This window comes from Tinamus guttatus, unplaced genomic scaffold (genome assembly GCF_059628265.1).
Source record: "Tinamus guttatus ecotype Peru unplaced genomic scaffold, ASM5962826v1 Tinamus_guttatus_pri_ptg000287l, whole genome shotgun sequence".
In the NCBI taxonomy this organism is placed as follows: domain Eukaryota; kingdom Metazoa; phylum Chordata; class Aves; order Tinamiformes; family Tinamidae; genus Tinamus; species Tinamus guttatus.
The window spans coordinates 12,799,973-12,823,516 of record NW_028288821.1 but is presented as its reverse complement, the minus strand read 5'-3'; the positions used below and the strand labels follow the sequence as shown (position 1 = coordinate 12,823,516).

General features: G+C 37.2%; 2 protein-coding genes across 2 annotated transcripts; one reads left to right on the top strand and one right to left on the bottom strand.

Annotated features, from left to right (window-relative positions):
- Positions 1 to 386: 386 nt before the first annotated feature.
- SATL1 (spermidine/spermine N1-acetyl transferase like 1) lies at positions 387 to 5,515 on the bottom strand. Its single transcript, XM_010221807.2, has 5 exons — positions 5,348 to 5,515; positions 3,474 to 3,525; positions 2,520 to 2,597; positions 1,364 to 1,465; positions 387 to 478 (listed from the first exon to the last, which is right to left on the bottom strand). The coding sequence occupies exons 1-5, from the start codon at positions 5,513 to 5,515 to the stop codon at positions 387 to 389; spliced, it is 492 nt and encodes a 163-aa protein (XP_010220109.2).
- A 1,918-nt stretch (positions 5,516 to 7,433) lies between these two features.
- LOC148594202 (uncharacterized) lies at positions 7,434 to 19,200 on the top strand. The gene is made up of 7 exons (XM_088527638.1): positions 7,434 to 7,506; positions 9,524 to 9,629; positions 11,186 to 11,359; positions 12,056 to 12,155; positions 14,968 to 15,058; positions 16,833 to 16,930; positions 19,017 to 19,200. The coding sequence occupies exons 1-7, from the start codon at positions 7,434 to 7,436 to the stop codon at positions 19,146 to 19,148; spliced, it is 774 nt and encodes a 257-aa protein (XP_088383764.1). The 3' UTR covers positions 19,149 to 19,200.
- Positions 19,201 to 23,544: the final 4,344 nt, after the last annotated feature.

Sequence of the window (23,544 nt, the reverse complement as noted above, 5' to 3'; positions counted from 1 at the left end):
ACATTGGATGCTTGAGGAGCTAGTTAACTAAAAATGAGTGATACGTAATTATGCAGCGGTTTAATGATAGAAAAGGAGAAAGTAAGTAGAATTTCCAGAAAGAAAATCTTCAATGGAGTGTGAGGTGCCCATTGGGTTGTATAAAGCCTTCCTAAGGAGAAGGTAGAAACTTGTTAGAGGAGGAGGGGGTTAAGAACTAATTTGGTGTTGGGATTAAAAACAATTTTAAAATCTCTTGATGTGAACAGCCTTGCTTTGGCAGAAATAACACACCATGTTATTTGTAGCATAAATTTGCAGTAAAGGTAGTGGCTGTATCCATCTGTATTGATTACAATCTTGTGGGTTTTTTTGTCTTTTTTTGATTGGCCTTTTAGAAAGCAAAATCAAATGTGCATTATGGCATGCTCATGAATCCTTATTTTAGATATACGTGCCTGGCTTAATAGCTTTAAAATTTCGGATCCAATGCCCAGACCTGTTAAACAACAGAAAGATTAACATAAGTACATGTGAAAAACCACATTGCAAGACATGAATTGATTAATATATTGTGAATCACTTCTAATGACATATTTGAGAGGCATTTTTTAGTGACTTAACTGACATGAAAGCAGTTTTAGAATACAGTAATACACAACAGTATTAGAATACAGTAATACACAACAGTAATACAGCAACAACTGCTGCTATAATACATAACATAATAGTACTAAAGTATGAGAGTATGTGCTTTATTTTTTGAAGAATCCTCTGTCTTTTTAAAGAACTGGGTTGCATGACTGTTACACAAAAATATTTTTAATTCACTGCATTTTTTATGGAGATTATCTGGAGATTTATAATTGTTTATATTATTTATATAAAATTGATTGTGATACATTATTTTGCCATATCATTGTGAAGCATCTCAAAATAAAGAGTGATGAGATACTTAATTTTGGAATTTTTTACTTTTGTATATTGTCTCAATGACAGGACAAATTGTGAATTCCTTTTCTTTAAAGTACATATTAAAAATTCATTGATAAATGCGATTGAGTCACAGTTTTCCTGCTGCTGAGGAAAAAAAAAATCACCTGTTAAACTCTGAAATTTCTGTGGCATGCATTCCTGAAAAATCATCAAAATTATATGCAGGTGGTATACAATTGAATATAAATTATTAATATGCAGCTTGATTTTGAAAGTTTATTTTATTTGCTCTGTTTGGTAATTTCTTTTAAAGAATGGTATGGCTCAGAAGTGAGGGAAAAAAAGAGTTTTTTGCGTTTTGTGATTGAAATGTACTTATTACACAGGTAGTGTTAAAAGAATGAGACTGATAATACATTACATTTACAAATAATGCAAATACATTTACCTCGATACGGTTCCGTGATATAGAAGTCTTTCAGGTAAAGTAACTTGCCAATCCGAGGATCATAATTAAAGTTGTACATGGCATAACCTACAGTGCAACTCCCTGAAAGAAGAAAAATATTGTGAGGGAGTAAGTAATGTGGCTGTTTTACATGGCAGCTGTTATCATTATAATTCCCAAATAGCTACAAGATAGCTACACAGGAACAGCTATCTTATAGTGAAGGTTTTGTGTATAACTGAATAACATTAAAACGCAGAAACCTTATTTAAAGTGGAATACTGCAAAGTTGGTACCCCTTTTAAGAGGAAATATTAATATGCACCGGAAAACATTAATTATGTAGCTCTTATTTAAAATAATTTATAAATATAGTATCAATAAAAATGTATTTTGTGTAATATATTAATATTTTGTTTGTAACCACTCATTGCATATAATTAATTCAATGAAATGTGATAATTATATATAAAATTTTTGCTTTAACATTTAAAATATATTTTTTTAAATAAAATATATTTTTATTATGAATAATGCTTATCTTTATTTCAGGGGACATACTTTTAACATCTGAAAATTCTAAGAAGCAAAGCTCACGCCTGTGCCGATGCTGAGCTATCGCGAAGAGGACAGGCTGTGTGCAAAAGCAAGTTACTTTGTTGTTTGTTACCCCAGCATTGACGACAAGTGTGCAGACCAAACAGAATGGTAAGGAGAAGGAAATCTCAAAGTCAGAAAAAATCCTATTGATTTAGTCAACTTTTTTATTTGAAGAAACTTCAGCTTTTCAAGTCTTATGGGCCAGACCTATTCTGTATTGCAGAAATGAGTATGTGAGTGCCTTCTTAAAGGTTGTAGGACAAAAGAAAGAAAGGGGGAAATACAAGTTTCGTTACTAACTCAGGCCAAGGGGTGTGTGAGTTCGCAATTTCCTCAGGGGCAAAGTTCCTCAGTCACCATTTTTCTAGGCTGCAGTTCAGCTTCCGGCCATTCATTTATGGTTTGATAGAAATTGCTTTTACTGAAACAATTGAAATAAATTCCATGTGGTTTCCAATACTGTGATCAGATAATAGCTCTGAACTGAAGCTGCATCATGTTTTTTAACTGTTGATAACCTTTATGGTTTAGAAGTCTTGAGTTGTTTGTAGCTTACTTTCTGTCCGCTTGTTTTCAGCCTCTGCAACTAAACAGTAGTAGAAAGGATGTTTTCCAAAGCCATCTTGAAGCAAATCTGGAATTAAGATTAAAGCTAATAAGCAACTGAACAGCTGCAAGCATTTACTTTGTTTTGTAAATTCATTTTAGTCAAATATTTAAGGTGATAAAATTAGTCTAGGCATCATCTATACTTAGATTGTAATTTTAAGATACCTAACTCTATTTGGTGTATTGAATGTTCAGAAGCTAAGAAGATAAGAAATGGAGGCATGGGATTTAATGAAAAAAACAAAAAAGCTATTTAGGTTTATGAGGGATAATCTTAATCCACTGTTGTATTTGTTGTTACCTAGGCAGGCACTGAAAAGAGAAACCTGCTGATGCCTTCCACAGCCCTTCTGTGAGGCCTAGTCCAAACTCAATAAAATATCAGCATGCAGTAAGAAGTCAGTAGTATATGAATGATATTAAAGGGATTTCATGATCTATTTAATTGGAGCAAAAATATAAATTTACATTTACGCATCTTTCTTTTAATGAAATTTAAAAGCACTGGGTAAAGGTGTTGTGTGTAGCATGAAGTATCTGTGTGTAAAGGTTTGCGATCAGCAGCTGTGAACTTGAAAGGAAATTTGGTGTCCATTAGGAGAAGAAAGCGCGTGTTGCCAGCTGGTGCCTCATGCTGCTGCAGCACCTTCTGCTTTTTAGTTCTTTTTTAGTTAGGTGTATGGGATTTTCTCTGCTCTTAAATGAGGGAGCTAAGTGTGATTGAGATCTGCTGTGAAGGAGCATGAAAGCAGGGCCGAGAAGCAGTCGTAAATCTAAATAATCTCATAGAACTACTGGAAGTTTGGGCTCCAAGCAAAGAAGTGATCGTTAAAATCTATGCTATGCCAGACATCGATTTTTATGGATAATTATTTGTTGGAAAGCAAAGGTTAAAGTTTACCTTCCTCTGTTAATGTAACTGCATTTGGCGTGTGTTCGTAAGTGGCTTGTTCCTGTCAAATAGAGAAATCGGTGTTGAGATTTTTATTCAGTTGCAGAGAGATTTCCAGAGCACCATCCTAGAAACTAGTTCTCAGTGCAGAGTTAATCCTTCCCAAGCTTTATGTGTATCCCTGTGTACTCTTATATGGATCTCCGGAGTGACAAGTGACTGCCGACTCAGGGTCTTGTTTTGCATTTTAATCTTCAGCTGTTATTTAGAAGAGAGGTGCATGCAGCAGCTGAGGCCACATCCTCCTCCCCACGAATCCTCCTGAATTTTCAGTGCTGCTGTGTCCCTTACCACATTCCTCCTTGGCATAAAGGCTTCCCACTCACCATAATATAAAGACTGTTAAAACACTCAAGAAAGTGTTTGTTTTACAGTGTATCTTATCAAACCCTCGATCTGTGGCTTCCTCATAGCTTCCTAGAAATCATCCATTAACCAAGTAATAGAATTGTTATTATAAAAAAAAATAATAAAAGTGTCATAAATAATAGTGAGTTGGTGTTGGAGCACCTTTTTCCAATCTTTGTTTCCCTCTCCCCTTCTTCCTCAGTTTTGCAGCTTCTGAAGTCAGTGACAGGGAGGGATAGATTACAGAAGTAAAGATTATATAGGAACAGGAGTTTGCTTTTTATGGGAGTTACGTTAATGTTTGGAGAAGTACTGTTATGTCAGGGAATCACAGGTAAAGTTGTCCAGAAGTTTTTATACTGGAAAAACAATTTAGAGATGTGAGTCTGTAAAATGAAGTTCTGTGAGGTCTTGAGGAAAGTCAGCTCTGAAATGGAATAAACAAATTTTTTAGGGGGAATTAAGTGTAGTATTAAGGAGATTCACAGCTTCCAGCCCAGAAGAGATCAGCGCCACCAAAGAAAAGCTGTTCTCATGGTCCTGTTTTTTGTTTCCAAACTACAGCATTTGTATAACAGTTAATGTAAAGAAATTCGCTGCTGCTTTACCACTATGATAAATAAATACGGGTTACAGAGAAATTGGAAAAATAAAAATCACCGTAGTAGCCTTTTCTGAAGCCAAGTAGCTACTTTCCTGGGGAAGTTGAGTTTTGCGCTCTAGGTAGATGTATTTCATTTGCATCATGTGCAGTTAACTGTTCTCTTTCACTGTTGGTTATTTTTCACCCATCAGTAACAGAGACGTTTTTGTAAGAAATTGTTAAGGCCCATGAACATCAGGAGATAATTTAATCATCTGAATTCACTCCAGTATTTATACTCCAGTGACAGGAGTTTATGGGTTGAGATTTCATGCTGAAGAGTTTACAAAGGTACAGTATTCTATTGCAGGCGGGGGAAGGTGACACTGAGGACCCATCTGTGAGCTTATGGTGATGTTTAAATCATATCTTTATATCTTGGTAGTTCTTTGCAATTTCTTTGCTTATTTTTCCCTGATACAGTTACTTGCACTTGGATTTATGTTTACATACTTACAAGAGAAAGAAGGAAAAAATTGAAATAGATCATAGGAGAAGGACAACCTTGCAGGAAAGGTGGGAAACAAGTATGAGAGACGGGTGGATGTGAGGGACTGGTAACAACTTTTACTGGTGTAAGTGAAAAGGGGAAATAAATTGGAATACAAAAAAAAAACCTTCAGATTGCTGTGTAGGAGTTGTGAGCATGTCTTGCATTCCGAACTGGGACACTGTGGATCATTTGAACAGTGTAAATAACATACGTTAGCAGTAGCTGGAAAAAGTGCTCACCTTGATAATGGTGAACAGGAAAAAAAATAGTAAGACTTTGAAAAGTGAACTAGGAAAAGGTGCTACATCCCTGCCTACGGTTCCTTCACCCCTGTCTTACTTTGATGAGACGCAGGATCGTAGGACAGTCCTGAGGGGCTGCTGGGCGAACTCGGAAGCAGCTCATGGTGCCAGGGTGGGAAGAAACTTGCAGCAGCAGAGACTCAGATACTTGAAGAGCTTGAACCTCTGGGATGAAACCTGGGATATGGTCTTTCTCATGTACCATGTCAGAGGGGAAACTTTGAGTAGGTAGTAAGCAGAAGTGTTTTCTTCCTCCTCCTCTTTTTTTTTTTTTTATTTTCTCCTCAGCAAACTATTAATTTGGTCTCAGTCTTTGCCTCTGGTTTGATTTCATCTTATTTCTGCGTATCCCTAAGATCTATTTTCTTTGAAGCTGGCACCCCGTAAGGAGCTGGGAAGTCACAATGCAGGATAGCATCACAATCCTTATCGTTCCCCTGGCCTCCAGCTCCTGAGATGGCAGGCTGCTGGGAGTGCTAAAATCAAATCCTTAAAACTGAAAAAGCAGAAGGCCTGTAAAATGCTAGGGAAAAGCGTCAAGCAGAGCAGCTGCTTGGAAATGGGGCTCCGTGTGTTTGCTGTTCTGAGAGAGCTTGGGGGCTCTGTCCCCTGGCAGGGACCTGTCTCCCACAGTTTCTTTGGGTGGCCCTCAAATTCTTTCAAAAAGAAGAAATGAGTGAGGGAGCATAAGGAGTGTCGTGTCAATGAGTTGTGCAGGAACCTTGAATGCGTGGGGAGGTTCAGAGAGGCAGACCTGCATAGAAGCACTGCTGACTGGGATGCAGGGGGTTCAAGGAGCAGAGAGGACAAATCAGCCTCTCTTCTGAGCTGTAGCTTAATAAGGCAATCGGTCCATCCCTGTTTTCAAAATACATCTCTGCTTGTTTTCCTATTTGTCTCTTTACCAAGAATACATCTCCCTGTTTTATATGATCAGCTGTTTTACTTTCCTTTTTTACCTAGGGATGGGTAATATATCAAACCCTTAAAATTAAACATGGATAATTTTTTTCACTAGGAGAAATGTCCATTCTGGTTCAAATTCCCATCCTAAAGTATTTCTTGTAAAAGCAAAATTACCTGAAAAGAGAGCTAAAACTTTCAGATGTGCTCCCTTTCAGTATTGCCTATGAAACGAGGCTGTGTAAGGTTTTAGTGACCCAAATATGAGTTATCATAAAATTGTAAGTAGTAGTGTTGCTATAGGCAGCAGTGTGATTGAGTGTTGCTAGGTCAGCAGTGTAATTTAAATACATTTATATCACTTGTCAACTAATTTTCTGGCTGGTGCTAGCACACAGTAGATGTCCATGTCCATACAAGCCTCCATTTAAACTAAGACTCGTGCATTAACATTTCCGAAAGAATAGTGCTAAAAATACTTGGCAAAGTCAATCTATTTTTTGTGTTTAGCCATATTCCTGAAAGTATCTTCTTTAAAGCGAGTATTTTCTCCAGCTATGGGAGAAAAGCAATCATGGAATTGGAAATTGTAAAGTCATGCAGAATTCAAAAAGGCAGGAAACATCAAACTGGATGTGGGCGGAAGAGGTGTCAGTAACAAACTATTGGGCTCTGTCTGTGCCCTGCAACCAGAGCTGCAGTAATTATTGCAGCAAAACTGAAGTTTTTAGTAAGAACAAAAACATCTCAAAAACATGGTACTTACGGTGCTTAACTGTCTTTGACATTTTTCAAAACCAGAATGTATTCTAGAAACCTTTTAGTCAAATACAGTCATAGTTTGTCATCTTTAAAAGGTAACATAACTCTAAAATATGGACAGATAATTTTTTGTAATAGATACCTTAATAAGTTTTGCAAATCATGTGATTAAAAGGATGCTTTGCCTATGTTTGCAGGTATCGGGATGTTCCAGAGGTTAATGAAACATATTTTTTATGGAACTACTCAGCTGCTGTAAATGCGAATATGCTGAAGAAGTTACCAGGAAGTTATCTGATATAAGTTAATTAGTAATTCTTTATAGAGAAGGATGCTGTAAAACAAGCTCAAAATCCACAATCCTTGACTCGCTACGTGAAAAAGTGTCAGAAAGAGACGCGTGCTCTGCTCCTGGCAGACCCCAGGGGAAATCACCACGGTTCCACGGCCGGCTCAGGATGTCGCGCATTCAAGTCCTGCTTCTTGTGCTGCTGATGGCCAGTGGCTCGCAGTGTCAGGACACTTCCGAACGTAAGGAATGGTGCTGTTTTCCTTTAGAGATGGAAAAAAGGGCTGTTTTCAAGCTTTTGGCTCACCTATGGTATTGTGGTATCGCAATATCAGTGATACTGCTCCTGATGAAATTCTCCTTATGCTTTAGTTAGGGCTTATCAAATACAGAAGACCAACAAAGATGCTAAGGTTTTTGTGTGATAATTGATTTATATATGTTTGCTTCTATGTGTTTCATAGTTGTTATTTACTGCCAAGGTTCTGGTGATACTTTGAAGAGAAATAGGTATACAAGCCAAGAATGCTTTTACTTTCTCCTGTCATTCTGTACTTCTATGAAATAACGAGACCACAGCAATATGAATTACAACAAATATTACTAAGTTTTCTGGTGCTTTTAGGCCATTTTCAACCTGTCAATGTCAAATAGACTCATTTTATCACTAGGAAGAAATATCCAGTGTATGGAAAAAAATTGCACATTCTTATTGTAGAAATTATGTTTAGAAATAATAATCAGGGAGAAAGCTATCAGTAGTTAGGAATATGACAGAATGTACAGAAAAGAAAAGATTTTTTAAAATGAGCATAGTTGCACAGAAAAGTCTCTGCCTTAGTGTATATAGTATTGGTTGGATTTTTTTTAAATGGGAAGATTTTATAACAGCTTGATTATATTATTATTTTATTATTATTATTATTATTTTAAATCACCACTGTTCTTTAACTTGTAGCTACCCGTTTCTGATAATTAGATTATCTGTATTTTTTTGTAACAGTACTAAAAGAATTCTAGTTCTACCACTGGTCGTAGTTAACAAAAAAAAACCACTGTTTTTTTTATCTCCTTCCTAATATAATGCTAAATACCACTTTATATATATATCTTATGCTCTTTGTAGTCATAAGGTATGATCTGTATTTATATTGTCTTGGAAAATGCTCTGATTCTGATGTCTTCTTGAGAGAAAGGGTTATGATGTTTTAACTAAAGTCATATCTTGTTCTGAATGGCTTATACAAAATAATATACAGCTGTAGGGGTGTTTTGGGGGGGATGTTGTTTGTTTGAGTATCATAATAGTGTCTGCTCTTGCAGTGTACATTTTTCTAGTTTTTATTCTCTTCTTGAATTTACCCGGTAGTGTATTGCAACTGCTCACCTTCTGTGTCAAGATTTCAGGTGTATCTGCCTAAATTTTAGACTTTACTGGTTTAATACCAAAACCTGCATTCAGCTTGTAGCTTCCTGATAGGAGTGATGACTGCAGCACTCGATCAGAGCTGTACACAGAAAAGTGCAACACAGAATGCAGGGTTTGAGTGTCAGGCATGGTGAATTCTGATGTCTGATTAAGATTGCTGGTGAGGAAGTTATCTTTAGACTCCAAAGTGCTGTAAGCACTCAACTTGTAGAACATAATTTACAGCATATAATCTTGCACAGTAAAAGAGATGGGGCAGAACCCATGTTAATGCAAAACAAATCCTTTCGTACACTCGCTAAGGAATAATCTCAGTACAAAGCACACAAAAGGTATTTTTAGGAGGATTATATATTGAGGGAGTGACTCCCGATGGGCTGTGAGATTGCCTGATTTCTACGTTTTGCCGAGAATCCAGAGTTGATTTATAAGATGATTTAGGTTAAGCCACACGTGAATGTTAGGATCATATATGACTCTGTAAGAATTCTGTGTATCCGTAAGAAATAGATATATAGATACAATAGATAATAGATACATTATAGACATCATAATAATATGAGCTATACAATTTACTGGCTAATAAAGGACAAACTGCAAGAGGAGTGAAAGTTTCAAATAAGGTAATTTCAGCAGGTTAATCTTCGTTCCTCAAATCATTTCAAAGTTTCAAGAAGATACAAGTCGTTGGAGATTAAGATGCAGTATCTTTTACAAAGTACTTCTTATGAAGCCTAAATTTCTGATATAAATAGAAATGCAGCCCACTAACAATATATTACATATATTCCATTGTATTTAATAAATGTCTGTTTTATTTTCATTTATAGCCAACTGCACAGGAATTGGTGACTTTGAGGATTGTTCTGGTAATACAGATAACTTCTGTCCAGCTGGTGTTTCTTGTCAATGTAAAGATGAACAGCCTTTTTGCAGGTAAGGATTGTTTTAAATATAATATGCTGTGTAAGTGCAGTTCATGAAATATATTATTAATGATGACCTAAAATTAGATCCTGCAATGTGATCCATGGAAGTGGATGTAGATCTTCATTCACAGTCTATATAAGGTCATAAATCTGATACTAAACAGGAGATTAAGGATTTGAATGAGCATTTTCCTTTTTAGAATGTATCTAGGTTATCAATTTCATAGTTCAGATGTAATTACATGTGATAAATTCTCAGTTTTGGCATGCTTGTTATTGTCTTGACTATTTTATTTAAAAACTGAAATAAACTTTGTAATTTCAAGTTGTTTTTTTTTTTCCAATTTGACCAAAATTTCTTTAGCCTTTAAAAATAATTCACATACATGAACTCCCTGTTATTCACTGTGTATTTACTTATTTTCTTTCAATGATTTCTGGTCATTTGAGTGGAAAGTATCGCTCCCTTATCTAGTCTGTATGTATATATATTTTACATAGACTTAGACCCTTAGACTTTTTGTAGCAGGAAGTCAACAAGAAAATACCAGTGCAGAAGTTGATCTGATTACTGGAATGATTCAGGGAAATAATTTCTCTATGAGAATTTCTCAGATACAGCGTTCTGTTGCATATGCAATTGCTGCTGAGCTTGCCCAGATGAGGCAAATGAGGATGCCAGTATCCCACTCTCTATATATTAACTCTGTGCAGTTCGGGACTAGTAAAATGCTATGTTCCTGAAGTGATGCATGTGATGGAAAATAAATGTCCATGTCAATATAAGTACTTCACATAAAATGGAATAAGTATTTTGCTACTGGGGATACAGTTCCAACTTCCAGAAAAAGTTACCCAAATCCAAAGTGTTTGCATCAGTAAATGACGCAAAATCCTCTACAAAAGAGCCTTTCCATCAGAACAGTGGCTAGGGACATTCCACTCCAGTGATAGCCTTTCTATGAGCAATCCAAGAGGTGCTCTGAGGGAAAAAAAAAAAAAAAAAGATGATTCAGTTAAAGAAAAAGCAACATTCTCATCCCATTGCCATTTTAAAGGCGGCAGAAACATGCTGTGTGAATCCAGTGTAGGTTGTTTTAGTGCTTTTCCACTGGAAGTGCATCCATATCATAGTGATAGCTAACAGTTTGATATTTCAATTAAATCTACACAGACTATTCTGAAATTATGCAAGCTTTGTCATACTTAGAGCTGGCAAAAAAATCTTTGACCCGAATCATGTAGTAACTAGCACAATATACCCTGTTTTCAATAAACTTTATTATCTTGAACTCAGTGCCATGCTAACTCAGACACATAGTTCTTTGTTCACGGAAAGTGGCATGGCACAGAGCATATGCACGGCATTTAGAACAAGATGCCTGAATATTATCTCAGATAAATGGTATTTTCAGGTAGATGGTAAAAAATATTTAATTTATTTACCCCTCTAGTATTCAATAAATAATTTTAGAGCAAAATATTTTCAAAAAACTATTTTTTGTATTTTCGTATTATTTTAAAATTACAATTTTGTTAAATAAATAATGTTTTTATTCACAGATGCAATTACTACAGAGTGGGCTGGAAGGACTATTGGTACATGGGCCCCAAATGCGATCAACTTTGGAGCACAGTGGATTTGATTTTAGTCACTGTTCTTCCTGCGGTAGCACTGTCCTTTGTAGTTGGTGTAATATGTCAGTGCGTGTACTACTGTAAAGGTAGAAAAAACACGTAAGTAATTCTGGATACAGTTAAAAGCATTTTATATATATATATAATCAAAATGGAAGCAAAACAAAAGAAGTCTGTTACTCTGGTTAATTTTTAGTCTCGGGGCATTTAAATCAATAAGCTTCCCATACAGCATGCTCTGCCAAAGTATTATGTACACAGCTTAGAAGTAAATCAGAGCATCTTATCCAAGCATTTTACAGTTATTCAGCTCTTCAGCATTGCATACAGAACATTGCACAGAATATGTCATGGTTTCTCTTCTTTGAGACTAACCAGGCAAGCTTTAAAAATCAGTATGTCCTTTTATTGGCTACTGCTTTACCTGAAGGATACGAGATCTGCCTTGCTGATCTATTTGCTAACAAGCATTGATTATCTTTCTACGAGTTACAAAAATTTAAATAAGACAAATAAACACTGACCAAGAGTCCTGCACGTTAAATTATTTCTCCCATTCTGTCATGGTAGGCCCTAGCAGTTTGAGCTGCTGTTTACTTCCAACGATTTGTTTTTTGTTTTTCACTGCTACCTGTCCTGACTATGTAGAGAATGTGCAGGAGGGGCCTTCTTTCCTTGAGCCCTTCTAGTGTGTACTATTCCTCTCAAAGCTGCAGCACAAAAAAAGATACATGAAGCCCCTCAAAACTCTTGCTAAAGTTGTAAATTCATGCTGAGGTTTTTTCCCTCCACCAGGAAACAGGCAAATGCTCCACACCACAACTCACGGCATAATCCTGCATACACTGCAGAACCAACTGATCACTTGGGATATGTTTCTCAGCAGCAGCCAAGGGTAAGAGGTGTCATTAAACGGAGCCCAAGGCATGCTCCTAATTCCAGTGGAAGTCAGCCATGATTTTGTAACTCAACGAAATGGTGTAGAAATAGGACAGAATTGCCAGCTAGTAAACTAAAAATAATCTGAGTTTAAAATCTTTATTTACTGAGTATGTGGTTTCCAAGATATGTGAGAAGGTGAAATTCCTTGTCAAGGATGAAGGAAATCTAGTTTGTATAGGAGAAAACAAAGAACTAAGGATTGTTTAGTAAGATTCATAGAATCATAGAATGCTGAAGGTTGGAAGGGACCTCTAGAGATCATCTAGTCCAACCCCCCTGCACACGCAGGGTCACCTAGAGCACGTGGCACAGGACTGCATCCAAGCGGGTTTGGAAGATCTCCAGAGAAGGAGACTCCACAACCTCTCTGGGCAGCCAGTTCCAGTGCTCTGTCACCCTCACTGTCAAGAAATTTTTCCTTAAGTTCCTGTGGAACTTTTGGTGTTTTAGTTTGTGGCCATTACCTCTAGTTCTGTCGGTGAATTGTCCTAATAAATATTAGATTATCCTAATAAATATTGGATTGTCCTAATAAATATTACTAGACTAGTTACAAGATCAGCATTAAAAAAGAAAGGTTATTTGTATTTGAGATCAAGCCACACATTCCATCCTCTTCGCTCATCTCCTCACTGTGTCCTTCTAGCTGACTAGTGCTCCTTGGATCAGCTCCATGAACTAGGCCATGTTGTGGGAAGGCCAGTAGTAGTGCCAGGACACGGAAAAAGGCAGGGAATAGTCCAGGAGAAGAGATTGGGGCTGTCCAGACTTTACCAGTCCAAGGTAAGGTACCCTGAGGAGCCACACGCACTGTTTCATTTGACCATTAACTAATTATACCCCACCAGAAGAAACATTGACCATTTTACATCAGAGACAACAAATCAACCTCATTTTTGTAATGAAGATATATGGATGGGGTCATCAGCTGGTGTAGAGCAGCATTACTACACAAATGGACTAAGACAGAGCAGCTGTTATAGCTGAGGTTCTGACCCTCTATGAATAAACACCACCCAGTTCTGTGAGGCCAGAATCTAAGGTTAAAAGTTCATGTGAATTGGAAATATTTGTTTCAAATATATTTCAATTCATTTTCAACTGAGTAAAAATTTACCGGAGGGTTTAAATTGCAATAATGTGATTCCTTTTCATGTTGATTGATGCCCCCAAATAACATTTTTGGAGTTTGGGGAATCAGCTCAGATGATCAGAATGATGTTGCCAAATATACCAAATGTCATGCTTGCCTTTTCTCAGCTGCATTCTCTATAAATGATAGTGTGTAACTACGTAACATATAAACATTGTTGGCACAGTTCTGGCCGTACATACTTAAAATTCACTGCCTGCAAAGGGAAATAGATATTGAAGCAAGAATATTTAACTATTTCCTGGTTTATTGTTTTGATTTTTCATTTCAAAGGTAGAAGACCCTAAATCAAATCTGAAATGGCATTACCTGCCTCACCTTTGTAACAGAGTGTTTCCTGGGGACCTTTCAGGGTAGATCGAGTCATTTACAAGGTTAGAGAAGTAATCTGACAGAGCAGGGATTTGAACTTTGATTCCAGCAGTGCCAAACCACTGCTGCTTTTGCTAAGTTAATGATCTGCTAATTACTTATTTAGGGTGAGATGTTCTATGTAGTCATCACTTGTATCACAAATTAAAAATCACTGAATAAATTTGATAAACAGAACAGGAAATAGGAAATACAGAGAAAGATCATCAGGAGCAAGTGAGGCAGGACTTGACTTTCACCAGGAGATGGTGCTGTTTAATATATAAATAATCCTGTATGCTCTGTTCATGTAGAAAAATCTAAAGTATAAAGAATGACTTCAGGTAAGGGCTGCACTACTTCCTACTTTTCTCATGGCTCAGGTTGCAACTCGTAGCCCAAAGGCAGTCCGTGGAATATTTCTAGTAGATAAGCTAGACAAGGAAACACGAGCTTGTGAAGAACAGTTTGTTTATTGTCAAGCTTTTGCGCTCATGGTGACAAGACAGACAAATGCCTGCACTGCTGTGTGTCACCAAAGCTCTGTGAGGCCAGGGACGAAGCGGAAACCTTCGTCTCACTGCAGCCACACTTGCAGGTGAACTGTGCCCAACGCTGCTCCTCTCCTGAGGTTATCTTCATTTCAAAAGTTGTTATATTTTTATGTTATATTCTTACAAAGATATATTTAGAAGGCAAACATCATTTATTAGCTTTATGAACAATACAGAATGTTTCTTTTCATTCTTCATGATGTTTTCCTGCTTCCCCTCATAATACATTTGGAAAGACTAGAGCCAGTCTTTAGCAGAGTTAAATTGATCTTAGTTATCAATCACTGTCTTTAATTTTGGACTCCATTTTGAATAAATCAGGGGTAAACCCACTATAGAGCAGCATCATTTTGAAATGCTTAATTGGCAGAATCAACAAAACCTGCAGGCCTTGGTAAGAGTCTTAATACCCAGTTTATTTAAATGTGTAGACTAACCTTTGTTTCCCTATTATGTCTTAGTGTGTTTTGTTCGCATTAAACAGATATGTAAAGGCTTTTCATCCTCTCAACCTTTCAGATAAATTGCATTTATTCATATTAAAGAAGACAGAAATAACAAGTAGACCAAGACAGTATTTTGTAACTGGGAAACAACTGGCTTTATGCATTTTTATTTGTTTTATTTTTTGAATCAAAGACAGCCGTTAGCTTACTGTATCTGTTACTTCTTTAACTCTGTGAAACCATCTTATCCCCTTCATATAGGATGGCTGGGTTGGACAAAATGTGAGAATGCCCAAAGTTCAACAGACGAGACAAGATTTTAATCCATACCCAACCCCCAGTCAGTTAGAACGTAACAGGTATGCTGCTCTTCTGCCCTTTTTGCTCCTTGCATTTATACTTGGTCTTTGGTCTGGAGACTGGAACTACTGTGTATTTCTGGGTCATGACAACAGTGGCTAAGATTTTGACTTATATTTGACTTACTCATTTTGACTATATTCGTTTATTTTACTATATTCTGACTATATTTTTCATATAGATTGTTGTACAGTTTAAGTCCTCAAGATTGTTCTCTGATTTTTTTTCTTTCATTCAGTTCAAACAGTGTCACCGTAAGAATTCTAGGACTCTCTTGTGCATCAGTACTAATTGAACTAATAGACAAATGTAAATTTATCTGCTTGTTCCACAAGACTCCAGTATTTAGGTCTTAGATAATATTTCTGAAGTATCCTGATGTAAATTCTGCTTTCCCAATATATCACTAAAAATAAAAAGTGTTATGTTTCTCTTGTTTCTGAAGCTAAATCCTAAAATATTGATTTATTTATAGACTAGGAAACAAACATGTATGGCTTTCCTCTAAAAAATACAAATGTGTTACTTATGGCCATTTTGTAGGAAATGGTGGGAAAAAGGGGAATTGGAGTTTCATTAGTTGTCCTTATTCACTTGAATCCTCCTCACTAACTCCTACATACTGTTGCACTCCCTACCTGCAACTTTTGCAGAGAATGTTTAACGTGAAGGAGCTAAATGATAGGAGAACCTTTTCCTCATAAGCAGCAGATTCCTCTACAGAGAAAGATTAGAGCTTTCTGATACCTTGGTCTATTGAGAAGGTTTTATTTTTTTAATATATAAACACTGAAAATGTAAAAGCTATAACAGGAATTTAATATGGTATCAGAAAACTTGTACAATCCATTTTTTTTTCTTTTTTTTCTTTTTTTTTTGCTTTACATGTTTAAAGAGTTTTAGCCATTCAAAGATTATTGATGTGATTAGCTACAGTGCCACCTAGAGTTTCTGTTCATATCAGAAACTTTGTATTTCTGCTTATTGTGGAAGAGATGAGGTGCAGCTTTTATATTCTAGGAAAAGATATCCTCTACATCTTTTACAATCATTACTGATACTTTAATCCTAATTCATCTCCAAAGGTGTTGAACCTTTTTAATGAAGATTTTATCGTGAGAAATGTAAGGCTTGAGAAGCTGAAAAGCACAAATATTCATTCTCTCATAGCAAAGACCAGCAAGTAAGATACAATTTAGCAGTTTTAGCTGGCATTCATTGCAAATCGGCAGAAAACAAGGAAGAATTCCTAGCATTTTTTCCTAGTATTTCTGCATCTGTTGTAATGGATATTCTGTTAATATTTAATATTAAAAATATTTAACAAAATTCTACCTTTGTAGAAGTCTGTTTAGTATTGTTTTGGCATTTGAAAAGGAAAGTTTGGGAACATAAAATTAAATTGGGATTGGTGCAATGTCATGAAAGGATGTAGTAAAAACATGGAGCTAGATGTAATCCATATTGTAAAGAAATATACTCAAAAGAGATCATCTTGCATCTCTGAATTCACTTTTATCTTGTTTGCAGGATGAGGGTCTGAGGATAAAATGAACTGACATGAGACAGGACATTTAGATGTCTTAACGTGATTGTCATGCATGCAGCAACTCCATTAACATCTTTATATTTCATTTTAAACAAATAGTGAATCTAATTTGTAATGTGTTATTACACATACATCTTTTTTAATTTTTTTTTTCCTTTTTCACTTTTTCATAGTCCCATGTCACCAGTGAGGAAACCTGATCCACTTCCCCTGAGAGACTATTCTCCCACACGCCAACCTCAGCAACATGATAGATTTGACTATCCCAACAATAATTTGCCATATTCAGATTATGCAGAGGAGGGACGGTATCCGGTATGTATAAATAATATATGTATGAGCATACATTATATAATCTTGTGTCTTTATAGTGAGACAAGTTCTCATCATTCAAATCGGTAGTATGTATGTCACTAATTAAAGATGTGACCTGATAAAAGGCCTACAAATACCTTTTACTCTACAGATATTTTCCTCAACGATATATATTTACTAGTTCTGTGCTAGATTGGATAAATTTTGCAATGACTTAATCATTTTCTGAATCATTTACATGTAGGTGTGACTACTTATAAAAACATGTTTTCACTTAACTGAAGGATGGTTGCCCAAGTCAGCCTTTTTAGTGAGAATTGACACTAGAATCAATATAGAAATATTCTTGCAGCTGTAGCAGGGGAATTACTGGCATTCTTGTTCTAACTCACTGCACAGTGAAGGGAATTTGGTTAACACGAAAATTAGATATTTAAAAGCCCTGTTCCAATTTTTCCAATGCTCACCATTTTCGTGGCAGCATAATTTTTATGAATTTATTGGAATTATGCAGTAAATAAAGCCATTAGTTTCCAACCCTGTTGAAAACTTCTGTAATAAAACTTTTTTGCAAGAACTGTCCCGTTACATTTACTAACAATGTCAACTTGTTCAAAATTATAATAGTTTCCCAAATTCTGTACTGAATAATGATATAACTAAATGTGCACTGATATGTCAAAAACATGACAGTTAATAGTACTTAGCACTTTTGCTTTGGGGCTCTGAGGTTCCTCTTCCTCACAAAGTCAATAATTCAATAATTAAAGCCTCATAGAGAGTTGTATGTTTTATGTACAAATAGCATGATATATGGATCGACTAAATTATTAATTCTGTCTGTTATTTATGAAATGATTAATAATAATAAGTGTTCTGTGAGACTTCTCTTCCCCGCCCCTCAATAATTGAAAGATTGGTAGACATTTATATGCTGTTCTCTCTGTGCCTAAAAATCAGCCTCATATTAGCAGCCTTTCTGCATCCCAGCGTGGTATTTCAGTAGTTTGTGACTGTGATTGGCTTATGTAAATGAGCCTTTTGGATTATTTCTATAGGGAAGCTATTGGTTTTTGGTGTAAATTAGTAGTAAAAAAATAGTCATTTCTCTCTGTAATGGAGTTTAAAAAAAGACAAGATTATGAAGTGAAAGTTAACTGCAAAAGAAAATTTTTAACTTTTTACAAAAAGAACACTCAGTTCAGAAGGGCTTGTGTTTGAACTGAAAAATGTTTTTTTAAAAAAAAAAAAAAAAAAAGAAGAGGACTTTAGAGTAGGTGAAAAATATTTTTTAAAAAATCAAGCTGAGATCTTTTGACTGACCTCAAACTGAAAGTATTATCTGTACAAGTATAGATACTGTACATTTATTGCCAGGCATACATTATATCAGAGGCAGTAACCAAATTTACTCATCTTGGATGTCTGTAGTATTCCTTTTTTTTTCTACAACTGTAATTTAATAGCTAAAAATAATTTCATTAGCACAAAAATTTTGTAAGTGTTCCAAATTGTAAGTGTGTGTGTCTTTCAGAATCATGCACTCCTAATCGCTTGGTATTCACTCAGTGGAAAAATGATGAAAAAATACCAGATTTTCCTCCTAGCATAGCAGTTTTGCATGTGGAATCGTTAGATTTGTGGTTAGTGGATTACTTAAGGGTCAGAAGACCCTTTTCAAAAGAAATAGAAGTAGCAGTGTCTGGCGGCGTTTTTGTCCTTCACATTCGCCCAGTGATTCCTTCGACTCTACTGAAAGGCCACAGAAGCCTCTTTGGTTCTTAAAGACGTTATTTTAAGAACAAGAAAAATGTTCTGAAGCAGGTGTTTTCTAAAAGGCTGAAAAAGTTTGAAATTATATTGACCAGTTTCATTTTTTGCATGCAAAGTCTAATAGGTTCAGTTATTGGTGTGAAAATCATCTCCCAAATACATTGCTGAGTACCCATTCATTAGCACCTAAATTCCAAAAATAATACTCAAAAGAATTACATAAACAGAGTTGGATTAGGTGGATTGTTTTAATAGCATGCATATGAAGAAGTGTGTGTCAAATGCTGACAATTTAATTCTAATCTCTTTGCAGAGATATGGGGTAGGAGCGTTTCCTAGAGCTGAAGTGTCTCACAGTGCTGCACGACCAAGGGATGATCCAAATGATGAAAGATCAGTAAGACCTTATGGGCAAGGATACTCGGGAAATAGATATAACTACTAGAAATTCTTAGAAATTCTTGAAAAGGTATAGAAAATAATTAGAAAACAAATCATGATGTTTATGAAAATACCATCTGGTTTATTTACTCTGTAATTGATGACCATTTACCTTTTTTTGAATACTTGATTTATTCTTAGTTCATATGGCTGCTTCTAAATAGTGCTCAAATTCTTGCACATCAGAATCCCTGGGTTCTTTTGTGATAAACAGCGTTGTTTGCCTGAATGACAAGAAGTACCTATCACCAAAAGCTATTCCTCGGGAAAACTCATGAGAAGCAAAAAGGCCTTTTCAAAATTCAGTAGGAGGAATAACAGACAAGCATGGTTGTCAGCATTCTTTCTTTGTTGCTTCCCAACAAACGGAAGGTTTAAATCCTCGTTAATTGTAAAGCAGGGATGGGAGGTATTTTTCTTGTTTCACAAGAAGTCTTGTTCAAAGTCAGCTTCTGCCAGATAGTTTTTGCGTCTCGGTTTCTACTTGGCCCATCCTTCTATCTGTAATGTTTGCTCCACTCTGTGTCACGATCTCCCTCTCCATGCATCGTTCTGGTTCCGCACGTAATGCTTTTATTAGAACATGAATTTCACTGTCAAAAATTGCAAAGGTTCTTAGGACAGCATAGCATGCCAAGCCTGCTGCTTCCTGACTCTGACTTTTTTTTTTTCCTTCCTTTAAAGAGCCAATATTTAAGGAATGAAAACCACAAATCAAATACAATTTTGAACTGAGTAGTAGAATCTATATTCCTGTGGACCTAAAGAATTCGGTAGAAGGGATGGCAGAAGGGTAGAGGGGTGGAAGGTAGCAATGCCTCTGTTCTCAGGCATTGCTCCTTGGTTTCACTGACCCTGCTAGCGTTGTACAAATGTAGCCAAGGCACTTGGCTGCCAGTATTGCAAGAGAAATCAAATCCTGCTATATTGGCTGTAGCCTTCTGAGCTTGTGAGTTCAGGGACATGTCTCCTGTTTCTTTTTCACTTTGTGTTGTCCTTAAATAGTTGTCTTTTTGATCCTAATAGCTCAGATGTTTTGCCTTTTGAAATACAGTGGCTTTCATTGTAACGTGTTTTATAAATAATGAAAATAAACTGTGGAAAATCAGCTACCTTACAATTAGCTAATAAATAAATAAGAAACTTAAGTCCTGGATATTGTTCCAATTTTTCCAAAAAGTCTCAAGTATAGATAATACGTGAAGCTATTAAAAAATGAAAACAAAATGTTAAGGTTTTTAGAAAGCTGAAAATATTGGTGTTTCTTTTCTCTAAATGGCAACATTCTTCTTTCAACACCTCTATGCCTTGTCTGCATCCCGACACTGCCCACGCTCTGCACAACTTGCAGTTATTGCCTGGAGTGCTTGGCTGTGCAAGCGTTTCTGTGGAGAAGGCAGAAAGCTGCTCAGAGCCCTCAATTCATTCCCTGTTCCTTGCAAGAGCTGGCTCAATAGGTACAGCTTGCTGCTGGGGAAAAGGAAGGGGCTTCTGAAGTCGGTAGCTCTCTTGGCTCAGTAACTTATCTTCTGTCCTCACTGGTAGTCTCCAAATCTCCAGATGCAATTGCTTTTTTTTTTTTTTTTTTTTTTTTTTTTTTTTTTTTTCTTTCCTGGTGTCTCCTACTGCAACAACTATCCAAAATGGGTCAACTTCATTTTTTCTGTTTATTTTCCTGCAAGAGACTGGTGGACATTTAAATCTGGATCTAACACACATTGAGGGCAGATTTGCCAACACTTAAAATAAATTGTCTAATGGTATCTGAGGAATTTTTCATGGAGAACTGAAATCTCATGCACCAAAATTCTTTAAAAAGAATCCAAATGAATCCATTTTCTGAATGCAGACTGCTTGTGAACCTGTCATACAAATAATGCTTTCTGAGACTCCCAGGAGCCTGGAAAATGCCTTACATATCAGCATAAACAACTTTGTTGCTAATGGAAGCACAGAAAAAGACAGAATGTTCATCATATCTGCTTGGCCAGCTTAAAGAAACATCCCATTCTGGCATCGCAAAAAGATGAAGTGTGGAAGAAGACCACAGCTCACGGACTGTCCTTCCTGTGGACATGGTTACTGAAAACAACCTCCTATTACTCTTAAATTTATGTTAGAAATAAGAGAAGCGCTCCTACCTCTTCCACATCTTCAGAAACATACGGAAATGGTGGTGTTACTGCATCTGTTTAGATTCTAGGCTATCGCTTTAAACTGTTAGTGCCCCCCAAATGTCACATCCCAATGTATGAGACTTATCTCTGAATTGCTGCTTTTTCTCTCACTTCTTAGTTTCCAGTAATACCAGGATTTAACAAACTGTGGTTGCTGTTGGTATCTAGCTCTGTTTGCCAACCAGTAAGTGGTTGTAATCAGTTTGATAGCCCATTGTTCCTTTGAAAAGGAGATGAATAACAGGAGAAAAACATAAATCAATCCTGCCAAATACACAGCACGCTGGCAAGAGGAGCTATCTGGAAGCCACGCGTTCATGCTGCTTAAATTAAAGTAAGGTTTCCCTCAGAAGGAGGCTTTCCTCATCAGCCTTTTCTTATTTCCTGTTTAGTCTCAGGCACATCAAGCGTTGCGGGATCGGCTACACGGATGGGTGTGAATTGATACATTTAACCACTTACTGTCAGATCATGAGTGTTGGCATCAGACAGTCTGTGTGAGAGCGAGCTGCGAGGAGGGTGCTGGTGCTCTTGCTCCAATACCTGAGTATCTGTGTTCGGCAGAAGGAATAGCTCACAGAGCGTGTCTTCCTCCTTACGATGGCAAAAGTGTCATTCTTCAGAGAACATACTCTATTGGTCATCATTAGATTCCACTGGGGAAAAGAAGAAGATAGTTTGATGTATCTGTATCCAGCTGTGACGATACCATTTTGACTATCTAAACTTAGGAGGATTTGACTTCAAGCCTTCTGGCAGATATTCTGGGATGTTTCAGCTTTTGTGAATTCTTGGTGATTCAGCACTGTGATTTTTGATATTTGGATTCCTGTGATCTTACTGTATGTCTTTTTTTCGCCTTCAGATCAATGTTTTGGATTGATTTTCCTTGTAATCGCTGCCTCACTCTGCAGATTTGCATGTTGTGTCTGATGTTGGGTGTCATGTCACACTCTCGGCAATAGCCTTGTTGTTGCTTGTTTTATGCTCATTTTGTTTTTGAAATTTCCCTTGATATTACTCCAGAAGACAGAATCCAGCACAGATGGGATTTAGCTGGAGAAAGGGATCATCAATCTCACTGTAGTTCTGCCTTGCTGAATGTCTCACCTTGCAGGATCCTTGCTCACTTCTCCAGGTGTTCAGCTTTGTGAATAACTTCAGGTGCTTTTCCTCTTGTGCCTTATTTGCAGTGATCAGTCTGGGATCAGAGGGGTAACTTTCAAAATGTTGTGTTGTGCACTTGCAGAAACACACATGTACAAAATACAATCCTTAGATGTCACCTTTTGTACAATGCTTTTCTATGAAAAGTGAAAAGCAAGCACAAGCGGGGGAGTCATCGTGAATCTTTTAATCAAGATATCCCAGTATCAGAAGAAATAGGATACCTGCTACAAGCACAAAGAATATATTCTCATCATTAATAATTATACTACTTGTATATTTGTTTAGTATGTGCTTATGAGACTTGTTACACTGTGCAGTTACTATTTCTTTTTTGTAATGCTTATTAGTGACCAAAACAAGATATTTTGGTTATAGAAATAAGCAACTAGTGATTTTTTTTATTCTTGTTTTCCCTCAAAAACTGCAATGTTTGATATTTTATTTCACTTGTGTGGTCTCTCTTTGCTGCGGTACCTCAGTGCTTCACTTTATTTATCCTTATGTTTTTCCCTGAAGTAGGAAGGTTCTGTTAATGCTATTTTCCAGTGAGAAAATGATGCATGGTAGCTAATGGTTGTGTTTTTAGTACTTCGGAATGTTTAAAACGCAAAACGAAGTGATATTAACAAAGCACATCCGCACCTCGCACCTAATGCCACTGAGCTACTGCTGCAGGTGCTGCAAAAGCGGAAGGAAAATAATAATAATAATAATAATAATGATGCTGCTGCTGTGAGGGCCGGCGCGGTGGCGGGGGCGGCTCCACCCCGCGCGGAGCGGAGCGGGGCGGCCGCGGCGCGGCCCCCCGGGGCGCGCGGCCCTGGCGCTGCGGCGGCGGCGCGGGCAGCCCCGGGCAGCGGCGGCGGCTGCGCCTGCTCGCGCGGCGGCGGCGGGCGCGCGCGCTGACGTCTCGGCGCGGCGGGGGGAGGGGGAGCAGGCCGCGCGCTCGCGCCCCGCCGCCCGGCCCAGCCGGCGAGTGGAGCAGGCCCCGGCGGACCCGAATGCCAGGCCCCGGCGGCGGCGCGGTCCTGCGGCGCGGCCTCCCCCGCGCCC